At 32.6% G+C, this 19,824-nt stretch overlaps 1 protein-coding gene across 1 annotated transcript in view; it reads left to right on the top strand.

Annotated features, from left to right (window-relative positions):
- The window catches only part of LOC111642242 (notchless protein homolog 1-like), a 32,535-nt gene extending 17,098 nt beyond the window's left edge, over window positions 1-15,437 (top strand). Inside the window, exons 3-13 of the mRNA XM_023388552.1 lie at window positions 2,540-2,757; window positions 2,833-2,912; window positions 3,011-3,087; window positions 4,361-4,458; window positions 4,540-4,732; window positions 4,819-4,954; window positions 7,409-7,455; window positions 7,519-7,721; window positions 7,798-7,957; window positions 8,030-8,100; window positions 15,070-15,437. Coding sequence (XP_023244320.1) covers window positions 2,540-2,757; window positions 2,833-2,912; window positions 3,011-3,087; window positions 4,361-4,458; window positions 4,540-4,732; window positions 4,819-4,954; window positions 7,409-7,455; window positions 7,519-7,721; window positions 7,798-7,957; window positions 8,030-8,100; window positions 15,070-15,082 — 1,296 coding nt within the window. The 3' untranslated portion in view covers window positions 15,083-15,437. The remainder of the gene's footprint in view (window positions 1-2,539; window positions 2,758-2,832; window positions 2,913-3,010; window positions 3,088-4,360; window positions 4,459-4,539; window positions 4,733-4,818; window positions 4,955-7,408; window positions 7,456-7,518; window positions 7,722-7,797; window positions 7,958-8,029; window positions 8,101-15,069) is intronic.
- The last annotated feature ends 4,387 nt before the right edge of the window (window positions 15,438-19,824 follow it).

Genomic DNA, 19,824 nt, shown 5'->3' with positions numbered 1-19,824 from the left:
TTTTTGATACTAAATTAACTTCTGAAGTATAATTTTTTATTGTTTTTATATTTTTCAATATATTTATTCTGTTTGTACAAAATAAAAAAATAATTTTTAACGATACAATAGTCTTCGTTAGGCTTAACATCGACGAAAATTCAACGCGAAGCGACACGCAACGGAGAAAAATTTCAACACGGGATAAATTAATATATTTTTTCGTACATAATTGGTTATCCGAAAAATAAGTTATCTGAACAACCCCAGTCCCCAATTGATTCGGATAAACGACGCTCTACTGTATTTTGCTCCAAGCGTTTAAAAAAATTATGTTCCTTGTTTTTATAATTGGGATGCTTCATTCGTAAATGTTGTAGGAGTAAGGAAGGTTTCATGCAGCCATTAGATAAAACATCTCCACATACTACACATTGTGGTTTAGGGCAGTTTTCATTTCCTATATAAGTAAATCCATATTTAATATATTCATTGCAGTACTTTCTGTTTTTCTCTGTTTTCGAGACTTTTCCAGTGTTTAGATCCGAAGTGCTGTTGTCTTGAGAGGTATTTGACTGCAATTTGAAAAAATTGTAGACCTATAAATTTCAACTGTTGTCCATCTGTCCTTCCTCAGTCTTGAAAAAAGGAGAAAGCTTAGGAGCAGGAGGCCCAGATGTAGGAACTTCCGGTTTGGAAAGAAAATCATGTTACTTTGATTCAAGTATTTCCATTGAATGGAGTTAGATAGATAACTGGCACAACTCTATTGCTAACAGGAAAAATATGAAGTACAACAGCAAGACCACCACTAAAAGAATTGAGAACATTGTGACAAAAAGTTGCAGCCCAGCATTGTGACGATGTTATGATAAATAATCACTCGTTACAATTAGTTTGGTTTATTTGGCTACAACAATGCAATGCGCAAGTGATCTGCTAGGGTTGCATCCCAGGAAGACTTTTATGGAAAGCTGGACCCTACTTAGGAGAAACCCAGAAAACTTTTCATGGCCAGCCTGTTTTCCATGCCCGAACTTAATGACTAACTACCAGAGTTCGGTGGTTTTATGCACTTGGCTACTAGAGGGCTCTTATTAGAATTAAGAAAGTACTGTTTTGAAATGAAAAAGCCTGAGTCATTAGATGTGGAAAATTAAATACTTGTAGATTCTTCACAGAGTAACACTTTCTATTGCATGCAGGCAATTACTGTACGTTACAGTACTTGTCACAGTAATTATATAGTGCATTTATTTTATGCTATATCATTGTCACGGTAATTAAGTGAATATAACATTAAAAAAATATATAATTAAAAACTATATATACAAGAATTATATTTAGTTTATTATTTTTTAAAAATTTTTTGCCAATAGATGGCACTACATTAATTAATTTAATTAAATCATCATTTCTAATGTAGATATAAATTAATTGATTTACAGAAATTCAATAGACATTTTGGGGTGGGATGTACGACATTATCTAAGGTAGGGGTATATAAACATCTTACATGCAAATGATTGGCTCCTTAAAATTCGCAATCGCTTTTCACTTTTGGTTGTATTGGTCAATTTCACTAAGTGAATAAAAATCGCTTTTCACTATTCTTTCAGTATGAACTAAGCTTGCTGCAATTGGTTGAACGGCCTAGGAGTGTATAGTGAACAAACAAACATTCTCATTTATATGTATAGATAATTACTACCAAGTTTTTGTTGGCTGCTGATCTTCAGTTAAACAAATAAGTCATATAAAAATATAACAACAAGCCATTTATGAATTAAAAATTATTTAATTATAGAATTGATTTATTTCTGTTTAATATATGGACCCATATGCTTAATCTAGAACAGCGCTGTCCAACTTATCATAGCCCGCGGGCCATATTTTCTTCACTAAACATTTCGGGGGCCAAGAAGGTTGATAAACCACATGACATTTGCATAGTGCTACGGTTCAGTAAGCACTAATTGGTCATCGAGTCCGATGTTGACGCTATAAAAAGGCGACAGTTCGACACACCGGATATACGTCACTCTCGTCTAAGTTCGACTTGGGAATTTTTTTGTTCAATAATAAATGTGAATTCTTCTTCCTGGAAAAATAAGACATTCCCTGAAAATAAGACCTAGCGCATTTTTCAGAGCAAAAATTAATATAAGACACTGTCTTATTTTCGGGGAAACACGGTAGTAAAATAATTTTAATATTAATAATAATAATTTAGTAACATAAATTTATTCATAGTAAAATGTACTCGCGGGCCGTAAAAATTATTTGGCGGGCCGTATACAGCCCGCGGGCCGCCAGTTGGACAGCGCTGATCTAGAATTTAATAATAAAAAAATATAAAAGATGTAATTATGAGGCTGCAATTTCTTTATTCAAAAACTTAATCATTAATTCTCTTTTCCTGTTTTGTTTTTAATTTTTGTTTCATTCTCAAATGATTAAAAAACTAATTTTCCAACTTAAAAAAAAAATAAACAAATTTAGACTTTTTTTTAAACATTACCTTGTTGTAACAAAACATTTATATGTTCTTTTTTTTCAGGAAGAGAAAGTACCATATATATTTTTTGTTGATGATGTAGAAGTTACAGGTACTTTAAATAATACCATAAAAGAGAAAATTATTGAAACAGAGAAGCTGTTAGAAATTGTATACGTCCCGCAAGCCATTTTTAAAGTGAGACCAGTCACAAGATGTACAAGTTCCATTCCCGGTCATGCCGAAGCAGTCATTTCAGCCGCCTTTAGCCCCGATGGAAGGTAAAGCAGTCAATGCTCTAATTTGGTAAGTTTATAATTATGAGTAATAACAATAAATTTTTTTTTTGTTGCTAGATATGTCGCTAGTGGATCTGGTGATACAACTGTTAGGTTTTGGGATTTAAATACAGAAACTCCACAATTTACTTGCAATGGTAATTTCAAATTGAATAATTATTAACAACATAAGATATTTTTAGGTATAATTTAATGATGATTATGTAAATAATTTGTTTTTGGTTTTTTTTTTAAGGACACAAAAATTGGGTTTTGTGTATTTCCTGGTCTCCGGATGGTTGTAAACTTGCATCTGGATGTAAAAGTGGTCAAGTATGCCAAACATTATTATTTCTGTTGATAAGAATCCTCATTTTATCACTTTTGTGACATTTTCATGTGTGTATACTACGCCAAACATTTCTAGAAAAAAATAAAATTTTTACATAACTCAACATTATATCCTACATGATAAGGAGCAATGGCTGCTCCATAAGAATGAGTTTGTAATTGCAATTTAAAATTTAGTATAACCAACATCCTTTTTCAAAAAGTGTCTTTCAAACATAGATAGTTTGAAGGTAATATACATGGGTGGTTTTTTTTCAAGCTCCAATGGTCGATAAAACAAAGACAAGTGTAAATAACAAAATGAATTTATTTCCAATAGTTAGGTACAAACATGGTTACTTTTCGACAATCACCGTGAAGATTGAGGAATTTGTCATATTTGTGGACGAGCTTTCCCCTTGTCATAGAATGTTGCCGTCAGTGAATTGAGATAGCCTTAACAACATTGTTTTGAAGATCATCATTAGTTCATTAGTCTCAAACCTCTGCCCTGCTAGCCACATTTTCAGTTCAGGAAAGAGTCTTCACACATTAAAAAGTTTAAAGCTGGATGGAAATCTCCACCACCTTTAAACACCCAGTGTATAGCTCCGATTTAGCACTGAGTGACTTCCACCTCTTTCCTGAACAGGAAAAGTGGCTAGGAGGGCAGAGGTTTGAGACTAATGACGATCTTCAAAAAACTTTAGTGCCCATCTCAAGTCACTGGCAGCAACATTATATGACAAGGGGATGGAAAAGCTTGTCTACAATGTTTTTTTTTTTTCATCAGAGCTTAAAGAAAAAAACAGCCTAGGTACCATGAAAATACGATATTACTATTAATTATATCATCCACATTGAAAACAAATATTGTAATAACAGCATCAGTTCTTCATCAGCTATAATCTGTATTCCATTATATATTTCTTGCACATTAGGCTACTAAACTTATCCTAGCATAAAAAGAATAACCCATTAAAAAAAAGACTAAATTTATTCAATTGATTTTGTACTATTTTAATGAGGTCTGTTTATATAAGGCTGATATTCACTTGCTCAAAATCTTGTAAAAATAATAAATATCATGAGACATAACCTTGTAAAATAAATACTTTATTTTGAAATATGGATGATTATTTTTCAGTAATAAATAATTATTTTATACCAAAGAATTATTGTAATTCTTTGAAATAAATTTGTAGTAATTGAATTTAAGTTTTTAAATTCAGAATTCTTTAATAGAAAAATATTAATTTTATTTACAATTTTTCAGATATTCATTTGGAATCCAGAAACTGGCAAACAGATGGGAAGAACATTAATTGGCCATACTCAATGGGTAACATGGATTACCTGGGAACCATTGCATAGGTTGATTATATTATCAAAGTGATTTATAATAATAAAAAATCTATACAGATCTTTTTAACAATTATGTAAATTTTGTTGTAGAAATCCAGAATGTAGGAAATTGGCAAGCTCTTCCAAAGATGGTACCATAAGAATATGGGACATCTTATATTGTCACACACTACTCACTCTTTCGGGTCACACTAAATGTGTAACTTGTGTTAAATGGGGAGGAACAGGTTTAATTTATACTTCGTCTCAAGATACGACTATTAAAGTCTGGAGAGATAATGACGTAATGTATTTTCCATCTTAAATAATAAAACTTAATGTTAATACATTCCAAGAATGTTTTAAAATTATTTACTTTTTCTCCAAAAGGGAGTTTTGTGTAGAACATTACAAGGTCATGGGCATTGGGTGAACGTTTTGGCATTAAACACTGATTATGTGTTGAGAACTGGTGCTTTCGATCCAAGTGAAATAAGTGCTGTATATAAAGACCTCAATTTATCAAGTAAGAAAAACTTTATAATCATCTTAACATTTTAAAATGGGTTTAGACAAAACATTAAAATTATTAGTTAATATGAATCCTTTAAGCATAGTCAATATCTTAGACATAACAAAAAAATAATGTATAGTGTCCCCCCCATTTAAAATCTGCCCAACAGATGAAACATTGGTGATGTAAATTTTATGGGGTGTATAAAAGGTAGTATATGAGACCAATCCCAGAACTATATGTAAACAGAAAGCCTCAATGCTTTGGCAAATGCTTTCTATCAATATCAGTATTTTATGTAAAATCAGTCTGAATGTGAGTACATGTGAGCTTAGCCCTTGATTTATCAGAATGAAATATTTTAATCCAACTTTTAATGATATTGGGAAAAGATTAGTTGTGTTCTAAAATTTTAAAACTGCTTATGGACACGTAAGATGAGTAATGTTTGTTGACATATAGTGGTACCTAGGAACTCTAATTCAATTTGTTCCTAGAGGGAGTTCCAAAGCAGTACCCATAAGGAATAACATAATAGGAATTAATCTGTTCCCAAACTCCCAAAAAAGCTCATTTTGATTCTCAAAAATCATAATTTAAGCTAAAACAACAGAAGTAAATGCCTTAATTAATGCTTAAAACAATGAAAAAAATAATAATGGATATAAAAAAGAAACTCGTTGTTTACATAGTTTTTATTCAATTATAACTCTTTCAAACTTTCTGTGAAGTTTCATAGCCTCAACACACTTGTTAGGCACCATGATGAATGCACATGGTTATTATTAAAAGAAACACCAAAAAAACAGCAGATAAAAAAGTTATGCAAGGATGTTTTCAGAACGAGAGGAGATGAACTGAGTATGGCTGGGCTTGTTCAATACTTATCTCAGATTTAGAAAAGTAATGAATTTTCATTGTTTATAGCCCAAAATAAAAGTTAACCCACTCTCACAACACGGCTGCATCATGCATACCCATACAGATACAATATACACTACAGTATGGCTGTCTTTGCATTCAAGTTCCAAGAAAAGTTCAACTTTTGGGGCAAAAAACTGAGACATTCATGTTTTGAGATAGCACTGTATTTCTTGCTATTGCCTAATTTATTTACATATGTGAGATTAGCAGTGGGCCACTGGGCTCATCCCAAATGACCACTTACTCTGCAACAGATTGGTAAAACCTGTTCTTGGCTTGTCGGATGGCTAGGAGGTCAAAAAAGAAATTTGAGTGGGGAGTGCGTCGGTAAGTCGGCAGGTGTCCTTCAGAGACAGAAGACAGGTTTAAAACTAAACAAGCATTTATTTATATAACTAAGCTAGGATACATAGGTTAAATGTGATTAAATAAATTTACTATACAAAAGGGACGTTCTAATAGCTTTACCGGCTAGTCTAAGAGAGAGTTCACAAAGCTCTAAAAGTACAAATACCTCTATGCGGATATGTCTAATATGCGTTCGTTGAATAGGTTCGTTAATGGCGATGGAAGTTCAAATGGCTGGGGTTGGTTGTATGTCCTTTCGGTCCGGAGTATGGAGACAAATATGGCACATCTACCAATTATAACTTCTGAGGAATCGCCCGGAGCTTCCGGGGACTCGAGCTTTTATACGTTATTCGTGGGAAATGAGTCATGTGATCGATTTCTGTTGACACTTGCAGTGCATTCCGATCAACTAAGTGTCAACTTTCCCACCTTAATGTGAAAACAATTGGTGACCTCTGATATACTTCTTATCAAGAGTGGGTTTTTCCTCAGAGTTGTTTACAAAGATTTTTCCGACATCGGCATAAAAATCGCGGATTTCACACACAGTTATACATAATTCTGTTATGTTAAATGCTTCATATGATCTATGCTGTTGTTATTGTCTTTCTAATGTATGGATGCTGTATTGTTTATTTGTGTATAACTTTCCAAAACTGGTATATATTAATTTATACACATACAAGATGCTTATGCCAGCATACTTCAAATTAGTAATTTTTACTAATGTTTTCATCTGTATATAACAGACATATTCAGGTATATATAATGTAGAACAAAATGGATAAATTAAAATCAAACAAGCATTAAATTTTAAACTGAGTTTTCAATGCAATGTGTTTGTAAAACCTTGTTCAATTTTCATTTGTCTGTTTTATTCTGCATTTGTCTGTTTTATTCTGTGTTATAGTTGAAGATGTCTGTTGTATACAGATGAAAACATTAGTTGAAATTAGTAATGTGTTGGTGTATGTGTTTATTTGTGCATTGCATTATCTCATATTTTATTTACAAATACTGTATACAATTAAAATATGAATGTTGTACCTCTTGCTAATGTCTAAAAAGGTTTGAATTACATTAAATTTTTAAAATAAATTTCTAATGAATTATTGGAATGATATTTCATTCAGTTTGACTTCTGTTTAAAATGAAAATAAAATTCATGATCATTTTGTCTTATCATTTCAGGTGAAGAACTTTCCAGGAGGGCATTAGTAAGATATAATGCAGCTAAAGTGAGTTGAAAAACAAAGTATACTCTAAAACTGGGATTAGATGATGATAAACACTTTCTTTAGGGAAACGAGCCCGAGAGACTGATTTCTGGTTCTGACGATTTTACGTTATATCTATGGAAACCCGAAGTCGATAAGAAACCAGTCTGCAGAATGACTGGTCATCAACAGTTGGTGAATGATGTCAAATTTTCTCCAGATATGAGAATGGTAGCCAGTGCCTCATTTGATAAATCCATCAAATTATGGGATGGAAAAACTGGAAAGTATGTTTTAAGATGCATGAAATATAGTAAAAATGTTTAATAATTAAAAAATTGAATTTTACTTTTTTGGCTATAGATATTTAGCAGCTTTTAGAGGACATGTACAAGCTGTCTACCAGATTTCCTGGTCTTCAGACAGCAGACTTCTGGTCAGTGGAAGTGCAGATTCAACTTTAAAGGTGTGGGACATAAAGACAAAGAAATTATTGATGGATTTACCAGGCCATGCTGATGAAGTATATACATAAACTTAACATATAAAAGTTATTTATAGAACACTGAATTCTAATAATTAAATTATTATAAAGGTCTATGCAGTGGATTGGAGTCCTAATGGTAGACAAGTAATTAGTGGTGGAAAAGATAAAGTTATTAAAATGTAAGTGCAATTTATATACATTTATAGATAGTGAAGTCAAAAATAGACTGAACTCTTGATGTTGCTTAGTAATAGCTGTAATTGCAAGCATACAAATGATAAATACAGATGGCATTCAGGATTAAGAGCAATGTCAGTGTATTGGAGTATGCACCATTAGAATTTTTGAAACTGCAAATCTATGCATATGCTTGTTTCTTTAATGACAGCATATTGCATATAAAAGTGTACAATTGATATAAGCATTTTAAAGAAGGCTATTAATCAACAGAGGACAATCCCATCTAGTTAGGCCAACCAAGGAAATCATATCTTCCTGAGTTTATTGATTACAAAAAGATGAAGAGATACTGTAAACAAATGACCTGGTTGAAATTTTTGGTATGAACAAAGACACATGAAATTACATGTCCTGAGAAGTTATCAACTGTATTGTTAAGTTCACTTACTATTTATCTGTTAAAGATCCAGGTAAAGACCTTTTAATGGAGGATTCACATGTGACTATTCCAAGTATTGTAGCTTCAATGCTATTATACCACAATTTCACATTATTATTTATATTTAAATTTCAAACTATGATTTTGCATTGTCTTTTAAAAACTACTACTAATCTCTAAAGGAGAAAATAATTCGTTTAAATTGTGGTGTAGTAAACACCAGTATTGTGTTTATTTCCAAAGATACATGGCAAATTTTTCATCAAATTCCTTTATTAGTTGAGTCGACTCAACTAATAAAGAATTTGATGAAAAATTTGCCATGTGTCTTTGGAATTAAACACAATACTAGTGTTTACTACGCCACAATTATAAAACAGGACACGGTTTCAAAAAATAAATCAATTCATTTAAAAATGACCAAATAAAAGTTTTTATTACAAAGATGGAAAGATAAGCATGGAAGTAGAGGCAGTCATGAGAGATAACCTATAGGGTCATTTCTTTAAATTGGTAGTAATCTAAACCAAGGAAGGCTACACGAGAAACTTGCTTTAAGCTTGGCATACTTAGTCTGTTCATGCACTTAATGTCTGAGTCCAAGTTTACCTTAAGGCAAACATCAGTTAATCATACACTGTTCTCATAGTTGTGTCTTGCTGTCCAATCAGGAAAAAGAATGATTCTGCATGTAAGTAGGCCATGTTTCTTCTAGACATGTAGACAATGAGAAGAGAAAATGTGGAGATATTTTAAAAATCATCCAGAAATCAGAGAAAGAAAATCTTTTTCAGTTTGACTTTTTCTGGCTTATGTGCACTAAGAGAGCCTTTTTAATCACATCCATTGTGAATTCAGCCAGGCCCATAGTGGGGACAGCTGGGTGATGGGGTATGAGGCTACTTGTGAAAAATTCCCAGGGTTCTCCAGAACAATAGACTGATATCTTAACTGCCTTGGCCATCAAATTGATTCCATTGTTTTGAAAAAACTTAAAATTTATAATAAAATACAAAGAGAAAGAAAAATAGTTACCATGCATCATTATAGACAAAATATGTATTGAACATAAAATTGGTCTAACAAGGGAGACTGTCAGAGAAGACACCTCCAATTTTGCTGAGTTTGATATATATTGTGGTAATCTATGATAAAGCCACTCGATGCTCTAAAGCATATACAAGAAAACTTATTTTAAAAGTTTTTCATGTTCCTTATCCATTGCTGTTATTTTGTTGATATAACAATATATAAGGTGCTCAACTACTAAAAACACATGCTACAGGTTCAAAACATTTTTTAATGTTTTTTCTAATCTGCATTTAAGTAGATTATTGTGCAATGTATTTTTTTTTCTTTTTAACAATCTTTTGCTCATGCTGCTGCTGAACAAATAAGGGAATAGATAGGGACTAGATAAGTTCTATGTACTATGCATTGGTTGCTCTAGAAAATTAAAAAAAATAATTATTCAACAATTTTGCCACCCGTTTTACTTATTAATGCAGGTGCTAGTAGCTTTATCAGTTTGGAGTCTGGAAAGCAAAAAGTTACATATTAAGCTGTCACTTAGAAACGGGACTCATTTTTGAATAATTCCAAATAACACACAAAATACTGTTTAAGCATTGTGATCAAAAGTTCTGTCATACCAAAATTTTTATGCTTTACTGAAAAAAGATTGAAGTGAAAAAATGTCAGAAAATTTGGGGAACTTTTGGACTGTCAGTTGATAAAAAGTTCCAATCTGGAAACACTAGGTGGCATTGCAAGAAAATTGCCTTCAGTTCTCAACATCATTTACGTCACTTCCTGCTTTCCTGTTCAAACTTATCGTATGGCACATGGAAGTCCCCAGGAAGTGCACAGGAGCTTGATGAAACTAGTTGTTTATCTAATCTCAAAACTTTTTAAATGTACCTCTCAGTATTCATCTATGTTGATCATTACATGCATTTCAACAGGTAAAACATGCAAATTTCTTTCCCAAATAATGATTGCGTAGGTGAAAATAACAGTCCTACAAGAGTTTGTGTGTACAGTGGGTGATCAGACAACAAACACTTTCGCAAAAGATTATGTTCGGACAACGAACACCCCACAGAACAAACACAAGGAGAAGCAATGTAAAATAATGAATACCGATTGGACTTTCCTTGTCTTTGGGCAACAATTCGAAACTTTTCAGAGAGTGGGAGACGTCAACATCGACACTCAAGCTGATATATACGATCGGATAGTATTTCTCCGAACATTGAAACTCTCTTATAATTCCAGCCTTTTATTTTTATGACAAAATAATTCTTTTATGTATTCGAGAGACTGTCAGATAGGCACTTAAGTTTTGCATCTGTTTTTTTTTTTTATAAGGTGAGAGTATAATAGCGAAGGTAGAGAGTGAACAGAAGATGCCTAATGTTGCTGGGCAGTATGGCATGAACAGGTCTACAGTAGGCCACAGTTCATTTTTTTTAAGAAAAATACTGTATAATCAAGAAGACTCAAGCAGCTAAAGGAGTAACAAAAATCACATCTGAGAAATAAAGAACATCGAAGAGTTTATAATGGAACCTGAAACGGATCTGACGACAGAAGAATGCCATGAACTCTTGAATGAAGAACATCAAGAAACTCGGCGAGATATGTTTTCTTCTGAAAAAGAGGATTAATGCCAATATCTGTTATTAAAGATCCTTTGAANAAGGCTATTAATCAACAGAGGACAATCCCATCTAGTTAGGCCAACCAAGGAAATCATATCTTCCTGAGTTTATTGATTACAAAAAGATGAAGAGATACTGTAAACAAATGACCTGGTTGAAATTTTTGGTATGAACAAAGACACGTGAAATTACATGTCCTGAGAAGTTATCAACTGTATTGTTAAGTTCACTTACTATTTATCTGTTAAAGATCCAGGTAAAGACCTTTTAGTGGTGGTGTTACAACATGGAGGATTGACATGTGACTATTCCAAGTATTGTAGCTTCAATGCTATTATACCACAATTTCACATTATTATTTATATTTAAATTTCAAACTATGATTTTGCATTGTCTTTTAAAAACTACTACTAATCCGTAAAGGAGAAAATAATTCATTTAAATTGTGGCGTAGTAAACACAATACTAGTGTTTACTACGCCACAATTATAAAACAGGACACGGTTTCAAAAAATAAATCAATTCATTTAAAAATGACCAAATAAAAGTTTTTATTACAAAGATGGAAAGATAAGCATGGAAGTAGAGGCAGTCATGAGAGATAACCTATAGGGTCATTTCTTTAAATTGGTAGTAATCTAAACCAAGGAAGGCTACACGAGAAACTTGCTTTAAGCTTGGCATACTTAGTCTGTTCATGCACCTAATGTCTGAGTCCAAGTTTACCTTAAGGCAAACATCAGTTAATCATACACTGTTCTCATAGTTGTGTCTTGCTGTCCAATCAGGAAAAAGAATGATTCTGCATGTAAGTAGGCCATGTTTCTTCTAGACATGTAGACAATGAGAAGAGAAAATGTGGAGATATTTTAAAAATCATCCAGAAATCAGAGAAAGAAAATCTTTTTCAGTTTGACTTTTTCTGGCTTATGGGCACTAAGAGAGCCTTTTTAATCACATCCATTGTGAATTCAGCCAGGCCCATAGTGGGGACAGCTGGGTGAGGCTACTTGTGAAAAATTCCCAGGGTTCTCCAGAACAATAGACTGATACCTTAACTGCCTTGGCCATCAAATTGATTCCATTGTTTTGAAAAAACTTAAAATTTATAATAAAATACAAAGAGAAAGAAAAATAGTTACCATGCATCATTATAGACAAAATATGTATTGAACATAAAATTGGTCTAACAAGGGAGACTGTCAGAGAAGACACCTCCAATTTTGCTGAGTTTGATATATATTGTGGTAATCTATGATAAAGCCACTCGATGCTCTAAAGCATATACAAGAAAACTTATTTTAAAAGTTTTTCATGTTCCTTATCCATTGCTGTTATTTTGTTGATATAACAATATATAAGGTGCTCAACTACTAAAAACACATGCTACAGGTTCAAAACATTTTTTAATGTTTTTTCTAATCTGCATTTAAGTAGATTATTGTGCAATGTATTTTTTTTTCTTTTTAACAATCTTTTGCTCATGCTGCTGCTGAACAAATAAGGGAATAGATAGGGACTAGATAAGTTCTATGTACTATGCATTGGTTGCTCTAGAAAATTAAAAAAAATAATTATTCAACAATTTTGCCACCCGTTTTACTTATTAATGCAGGTGCTAGTAGCTTTATCAGTTTGGAGTCTGGAAAGCAAAAAGTTACATATTAAGCTGTCACTTAGAAACGGGACTCATTTTTGAATAATTCCAAATAACACGTGAAATACTGTTTAAGCATTGTGATCAAAAGTTCTGTCATACCAAAATTTTTATGCTTTACTGAAAAAAGATTGAAGTGAAAAAATGTCAGAAAATTTGGGGAACTTTTGGACTGTCAGTTGATAAAAAGTTCCAATCTGGAAACACTAGGTGGCATTGCAAGAAAATTGCCTTCAGTTCTCAACATCATTTACGTCACTTCCTGCTTTCCTGTTCAAACTTATCGTATGGCACATGGAAGTGCACAGGAGGTTGATGAAACTAGTTGTTTATCTAATCTCAAAACTTTTTAAATGTACCTCTCAGTATTCATCTATGTTGATCATTACATGCATTTCAACAGATAAAACATGCAAATCTCTTTCCCAAATAATGATTGCATAGGTGAAAATAACAGTCCTACAAGAGTTTGTGTGTACAGTGGGTGATTGGTTAACGAACACTTTCGCGAAAGATTTTTATGATCGAATAACGAACACCCCACAGAACAAACATAAGGAGAAGTGATGTAAAATAATGAATACCAATTGGACTTTCCTTGTCTTCGGGCAATAATTCGAAACTTTTCGGAGTGTGAGAGACGTTGACATTGACACTCAAGCCGGTATATACGATCGGATGGTATTTCTCCGAACTTTGAAACTCTCTTATAATTCCAGCCTATTTTTATGACAAAATAATTCTTTTATGTATTTACGAGACTGTCGGGTCGGGTAGGCACTTGTTAAGTTTTGCATCTGTTTTTTTTTTTTTTTTTGTAAGGTGAGAGTATAATAGCAAAGGTAGAGAGTGGGCAGAAGATGCCTAATGTTGCTGAGCAGTATGGATTAACAGGTCTACAGTAGGCCGCAGTTCATTTTTTTTTAAGGAAACTACTGTATAATCAAGAAGACTCAAGCAGCTAAAGGAGTAACAAAAATCACATATGAGAAATAAAGAACATCGAAGAGTTCATAATGTAACCTGAAACAGATCTGATGACAGAAGAACGCCATGAACTCTTGAATGAAGAACATCAAAAAACTCAGCGAGATATGTTTTCTTCTGAAAAAGAGGATTAATGCCAATATCTGTTATTAAAGATCCTTTGAAATGTGAGGATGTCAGAACAACGGTCTTAGAATGGCATCCAAACCAGGTTGAGGCTTGGGGATTTCTACAATTGCAATGCTATTAATTACTTACGAAAAATCCTGAAGAAGACAGAAAAGCAATCGTCATTAGACAGATTCTTTAACCCTTTCAAACTGAAAAAACATGACTAATAAAAACGCAAGACTGTATACATATGCATTTTTATTATTACATATAAATAAATGTAGTAAGAAAGTATATATTTTTTTATTTTGGGGGGTCTCCAGGATGAATTAATTAAATTCCCATTAAAACCTATGGTAAATCGATAATTGATTAACGAACAATTCGGATAGCGAACAAAGTCTTGGAACGGATTATGTTCGTTAACCGATCACCCACTGTAGTTCTTATTCAAATGAATTTGTGTGTTTGTTGCTTAATTTACTTTTCTAATACAGTAATTTCATTAAATACAAGACTAAAACTATCAACTGAGATTTGTCAATAAACAATCTTGTGATGTCACACTAAAAACATCTCTAAACAGAGTGACTACTACCAATAAAATTGGTTTTTCTTGTATGATCTATGTTGATAAGAGTATATTTGCTGTATGGACACCAACTACTTCACCAAAGCAGAAAAAATATTTCATCTTTATCTTTTAGTGTCAAAGGGTCTAATGCATTATAAGTTAATGGATCTACTGTCAGGAATTCATCATCATCATCTTCATGATGCAATAAGATGATGATGACTTATGAAAATGGACTTATTTCTAGCAAGCAAACAGTTGTGTTTTCCATTACAATAACACCTGAAATCATGCTCTTGTGAATATTTTTGGCAAATTGTCAAATTCTTAAACTACTAATCCTCAATTCTGCAGACTTTCATATCTTCATCAGTCACAAATTCAAATCTGCAAGACTGTTGGCTGAAGTGTGTAGCTGCAGATGATGGTCTTCTGTAAATATTTGTACTTTGAATGCAATAAATCAAAGTTCAGATTTATTTTTGACTCAAAACCATCACACACACACAAATGTATATAAATATGTATATTTTTCAGTTGGAGAAGGTAAAAGTCAAGATACTAAATGATGTAAATTGTTTTGGTGTACAAAGAAACTATCTGCATGAAGTTCAGGAGGAGGAATATTTTATTTTCCGGATTCAAGTGCTTCCTGAAAATAATTCACTTTTGTCATTGTAAATGATTTTTTTATTATTAATAAACTCGATATTTTGAAATTTGCTTTAAATATTTTTTTTCTTTCTTAAACAAAGAATATTGCTGATACTTGTTAAGACATATTTGAATAGCACAGAATTCTGAGACTACCATTTTATTCCTATGTTCAGGAAGATTAAAATTTTGTATGCAACACACAGCATGTAATAACTGTTTTGTTAATTGATTTTTTCATAAAAAAAATATAACATTGTATACAACTACTACAGTTGAGCAATAAGAATCATACTATAAATTCACAAACTATAGTACTGGCTCAACTGTTTGACTTCCAGAAAACCAGCTAGTTTTGAATTTGGTAGACTGTAAAACAGCTGTTTGCTATGCAACTACTTAGTTTTGCTCTTTACTTAGTATCATTTATTTTATATTTTAATACACTGTTTGGTGGCAGTGTGTGTGACTACACCAAAGAAACCAAAACAATCTTTGTGTATATATTTAGCTTGTATCCAGAAATCAGGACCACTTATAGTATAGGACGAAGTATCTGGCAAGTTTGAGACCATATTTGCAACAATATATAAGTTGTGATTTATATCAAAGATATTTTTACTAAATTCAAAATGAATTTTTTTACTAAACATTTTGTTACAGACAGAAGTTAAATCTGAATTATTTGCAAGCGTCTTCTACAAAATAATTACTCTGGTAATCAGGGCTGCTACAAGCGGGCATGTGGGGTATGCACCACACACTGGTGCCGTTATAAAGGGAGTGCCAAAAGACTCCTAAATAAGTGCCTGATTTCAATTATGAAATGACAAAAAATAGAACAAACACTAAAGTCGTGAGCTCCAACTTATACTATGCATTTTTGAGAATTTATAGTATTACATTATCAAATATTTTGCAAAGTCACCTTTGTGATTGTTATATACTAGTCCATACAGGTTTATTCCTATGTTGGCTATATATCCATACTCAATTCAAAAGGAATTTTGATGGTGATTAAAAAAAAATAAGAATTCATAGTGTATTTGATGGGGTCAGTGAAACTCAAATATAGATGTATTTATGTATATACAATTTATTTTTATAATTTTATATCTCAAATAATGTATTTATATATATGAACACCAACTGAAGAGGAACTGTTTGTCAGAAATGCATTTTGAGTGTTTGATATCATGTACAGTACATGTTAAAGGAGCCACAGTTTATTGTAAATTTTTATTATTAAGGTGATGATAATCATTAAAGAATGTGACAATGCCGAAGGGCCTCCCNCAATGTAGATATAAAATTATAAAAATAAATTGTATCTCAAATAATGTATTTATATATATGAACATCAACTGAAGAGGAACTGTTTGTCAGAAATGCATTTTGAGTGTTTGATATCATGTACAGTACATGTTAAAGGAGCCACAGTTTATTGTAAATTTTTATTATTAAGGTGATGATAATCATTAAAGAATGTGACAATGCCGAAGGGCCTCCCTATACTTTGGCACCATGGGACTGAAGGGTCGACATTGCGTCAGCGAAGATCACAATGACAAGGTTTGTCAGGACAGACACAGAAACTGTTATGTTCTCATGCGAACAATCACATGTGAGTGAACGGATTCGGAATGGAGGGAGAGACAGCGCACTGGAAGTGACTTACTCAGAGACGGGTTAACGTAACAACTATTTAATGGGTAATTGTAGGCCATACAACATTTCGATCTTAACTATGCTCAATTTTAAATATATATATAATAACCTCAAACCCAATGTATGATTTTAACATTAATGTTCCACAGTTCCCGAGAGAGGGAGTTTACAATAAATATGCGTGGCTATAAATACCTTGAGTTTTAGTGATTCACTAGTAGGTCTTGAGGCTCTTGATGACGCATCCAGTTAGGCAATCAAGTATTTTGGTTCAACTTCCATCCAGGTAATAGGCACTTAATAAGTCCAATGGATGACAAAGTTAATCCAGTGAAAAGCACAATGCACACGGAAAAAGATACGGAGCTTGCGACTGATCTCTTCTAGGACGGGATGACGACTGCCACACTTTGTTGTTCTGTTCTATATATTGTATTGTTGAAATCGAAATATTAGGCCAAGAGGTAATGAGAAAGCGTCGTCAGGCCTGAGAACTTAACAATGTTTTGCTCCCAGGTGTAAAAGTTAACAGTTATTTAACAAAAGTATAGCTACAATGTGGTGATAGGAGAATGATATAAACATACTGAAAGTCTGGATTCGGATCCTCACAAGAATTTGTTAAATAATCTCATTTGCTGGTGTGATAAGCCTGTATGTGTGTATATGTGTGTGTCTTGTTGATTTAGACTAATTGTTTAATATATTGCTTTTAGCCTTAAAACTATTTTTCTGTTATACAATAAGAATCCTATTGCTTTCAGTCACATTACAGTATTGAAGCAATCTGTTCACCATCCATGAAATATTGTATTAAGTCAAGTAATTATGTAAATTTTATTAAATGGCAAAACAAAGGATAAGTACACAGATAATCTAAAAATGTGAGTTTCATCCCTAAATATTTTAAACTAAGGTTAATGAATAATATCTAACTTTATTTGAATTTATCTTTTCAAATATGTATCCCTCATTCACTATCAGTCTTATTTATAAAAATAACACTGAGGAAAATTAGACAGAGAGTAAGGCAGATGATGACCTCTGGCAATGTGTGTGTGTGTGTAATAATAAAAAACAACATAGTAAAGTTAAAGTTTATACAACACTGTTATCATTAAATAATGTTAATAATATAATCATAAATATAATGAAAGTCCAACATTTATTCAAGTAACTTTCTTCACTCTTATGTGCAAAAAAATTTTCAGTGCAACAGTGGTCTAAGCAAGAAAGACTGTTGGAGTACCTTCATGAGTTGTAATATCTGTAAATCTATGTAATAATAGACTATGTAGCATTGTATTTAAATTACAATGCTACATAGTCTATTATTTAAATTGTATTTAAATTAAAAAAGCACCACATAGTACACCAATACCGATAAAATAGCATTTTTTAAATTAGAAGAAGAATCGTAAATGCAAAACTTAAACGAAATATTTTGTTTCGAAAAAAAAAGTGGGTTAGACCACTGTTACACTGACCCCCCACATTTGCACTCATTCATATGGGGCACAAAATATAGTNATAAGATGCAAATCAAAATAATTGATAGATAACTATTAAACTAGCAAATAATAAATACTAGTAATACCTCAATAGCCAATCTCCTGCTACAGCAAATGACATTCTTAGTATCTGTCACAATATTCAAATTGAACTTTGGGATGCATATTCATAGCAAATCTGGAAATCTGAACAACAGTCAGATGAACCTATGGAACTTATCACTCAAGCATGCATTAATCGCCCAACTACAGAACTCTCTAGATACATGTCTGCAGTTGGACATATATGGTTTGTTAAATTGAAAACTAGGAAAAGAATTTCGTGCAGTGACTTTAAAACTTCAGTTGAACTGTTCGAATGTGGTCATAAAGTCAAAAAGACCCAGTGTGATACACAGAAGACTGTAACCTCTGGAAAGACAAAGTGATAAGAAGCAAATAAAAACAAAATGTTGATATTGCAACCCTTTGGCCACAAACAGGAAGATTGTTCTAACTTACCTGCAAGAGAAGGAATATATTCTCCGGGAGAAATCATCTCAATTTACTAGTTTCAGATATGGAGTACTGGGATTTATTTGAAGTCAGTGTTCTAATTGTCAACCTGATAAGCTTTATGAAGTTTCTTTTCACAGCTCTAATAGTCAGTTATCTGTATTAACTCTTGACTTAACCAAAGAAAGTTCTATCAGTGGAAATTAGGAATCAAGGTCTTAAATCCATGCTATCTATCCAAGCTATGGACTTAACTGGACTTGATTTTTTGTTACAGATATTCAGACAATGTTTAATTTCTGGCAATTGACTAGAATTACCATATACCATTATCTTCACAATGATGATCTGGCTGATGGTGCGTCACTCAAGTCCAGACTTTATCACTGATGTACTGTTAAATTGATGGATGTTTCTGATCATGTTTGTGGATGTATCTGAGATGGCAACACTGGACTTTTCCCTCTATGAGCGACAATGTAAAACAATGTTTAAAATAAATAGGAGGAATTGTTTAAAATCTAAAAAAAAAAGAAAGAATAGAATAAAATAGAAAAAGGAAATGATGAGACCTAATGAGCACGGGTGTCTCAGTCATCGATGAATTGCGATCAGAGTTGAGAAGATGGTGTTGGATAAACCATCCTGGGCAGACCTTTCTCATGACCTATTTTGGTCTCAAATTCTACCTTGAGACAGGTAAGAGACCAATTGGGGAGCAAGGAAGGGAAAGCCCAACCAATTGGAAAAGAAATTAAGAATGAGAAATTATAAGTGCCAGATTGTCCAAGGACAAGGGTTTGATCTATCAGTTCAATCCAGAAGGGATTGGTCATCTATAGCATCATCATCCTCAACTATGTTGTCAGAACACAGAAAACATCATTGACTCCTCCTGTGATAACTTCTAGTGCACAAATTACAAGTTCAAGCTCTCAACTATCTCATCGCTGCCTATCCAGCA

The sequence above is a fragment of the Centruroides sculpturatus genome, unplaced genomic scaffold (assembly GCF_000671375.1).
Source record: "Centruroides sculpturatus isolate CEXI.00-Female unplaced genomic scaffold, Cexi_2.0 scaffold1472, whole genome shotgun sequence".
Lineage (NCBI taxonomy): Eukaryota > Metazoa > Arthropoda > Arachnida > Scorpiones > Buthidae > Centruroides > Centruroides sculpturatus.
The sequence above is the reverse complement of the archived record's forward strand: the minus strand, read 5'-3'. Positions and strand labels throughout refer to the sequence as shown.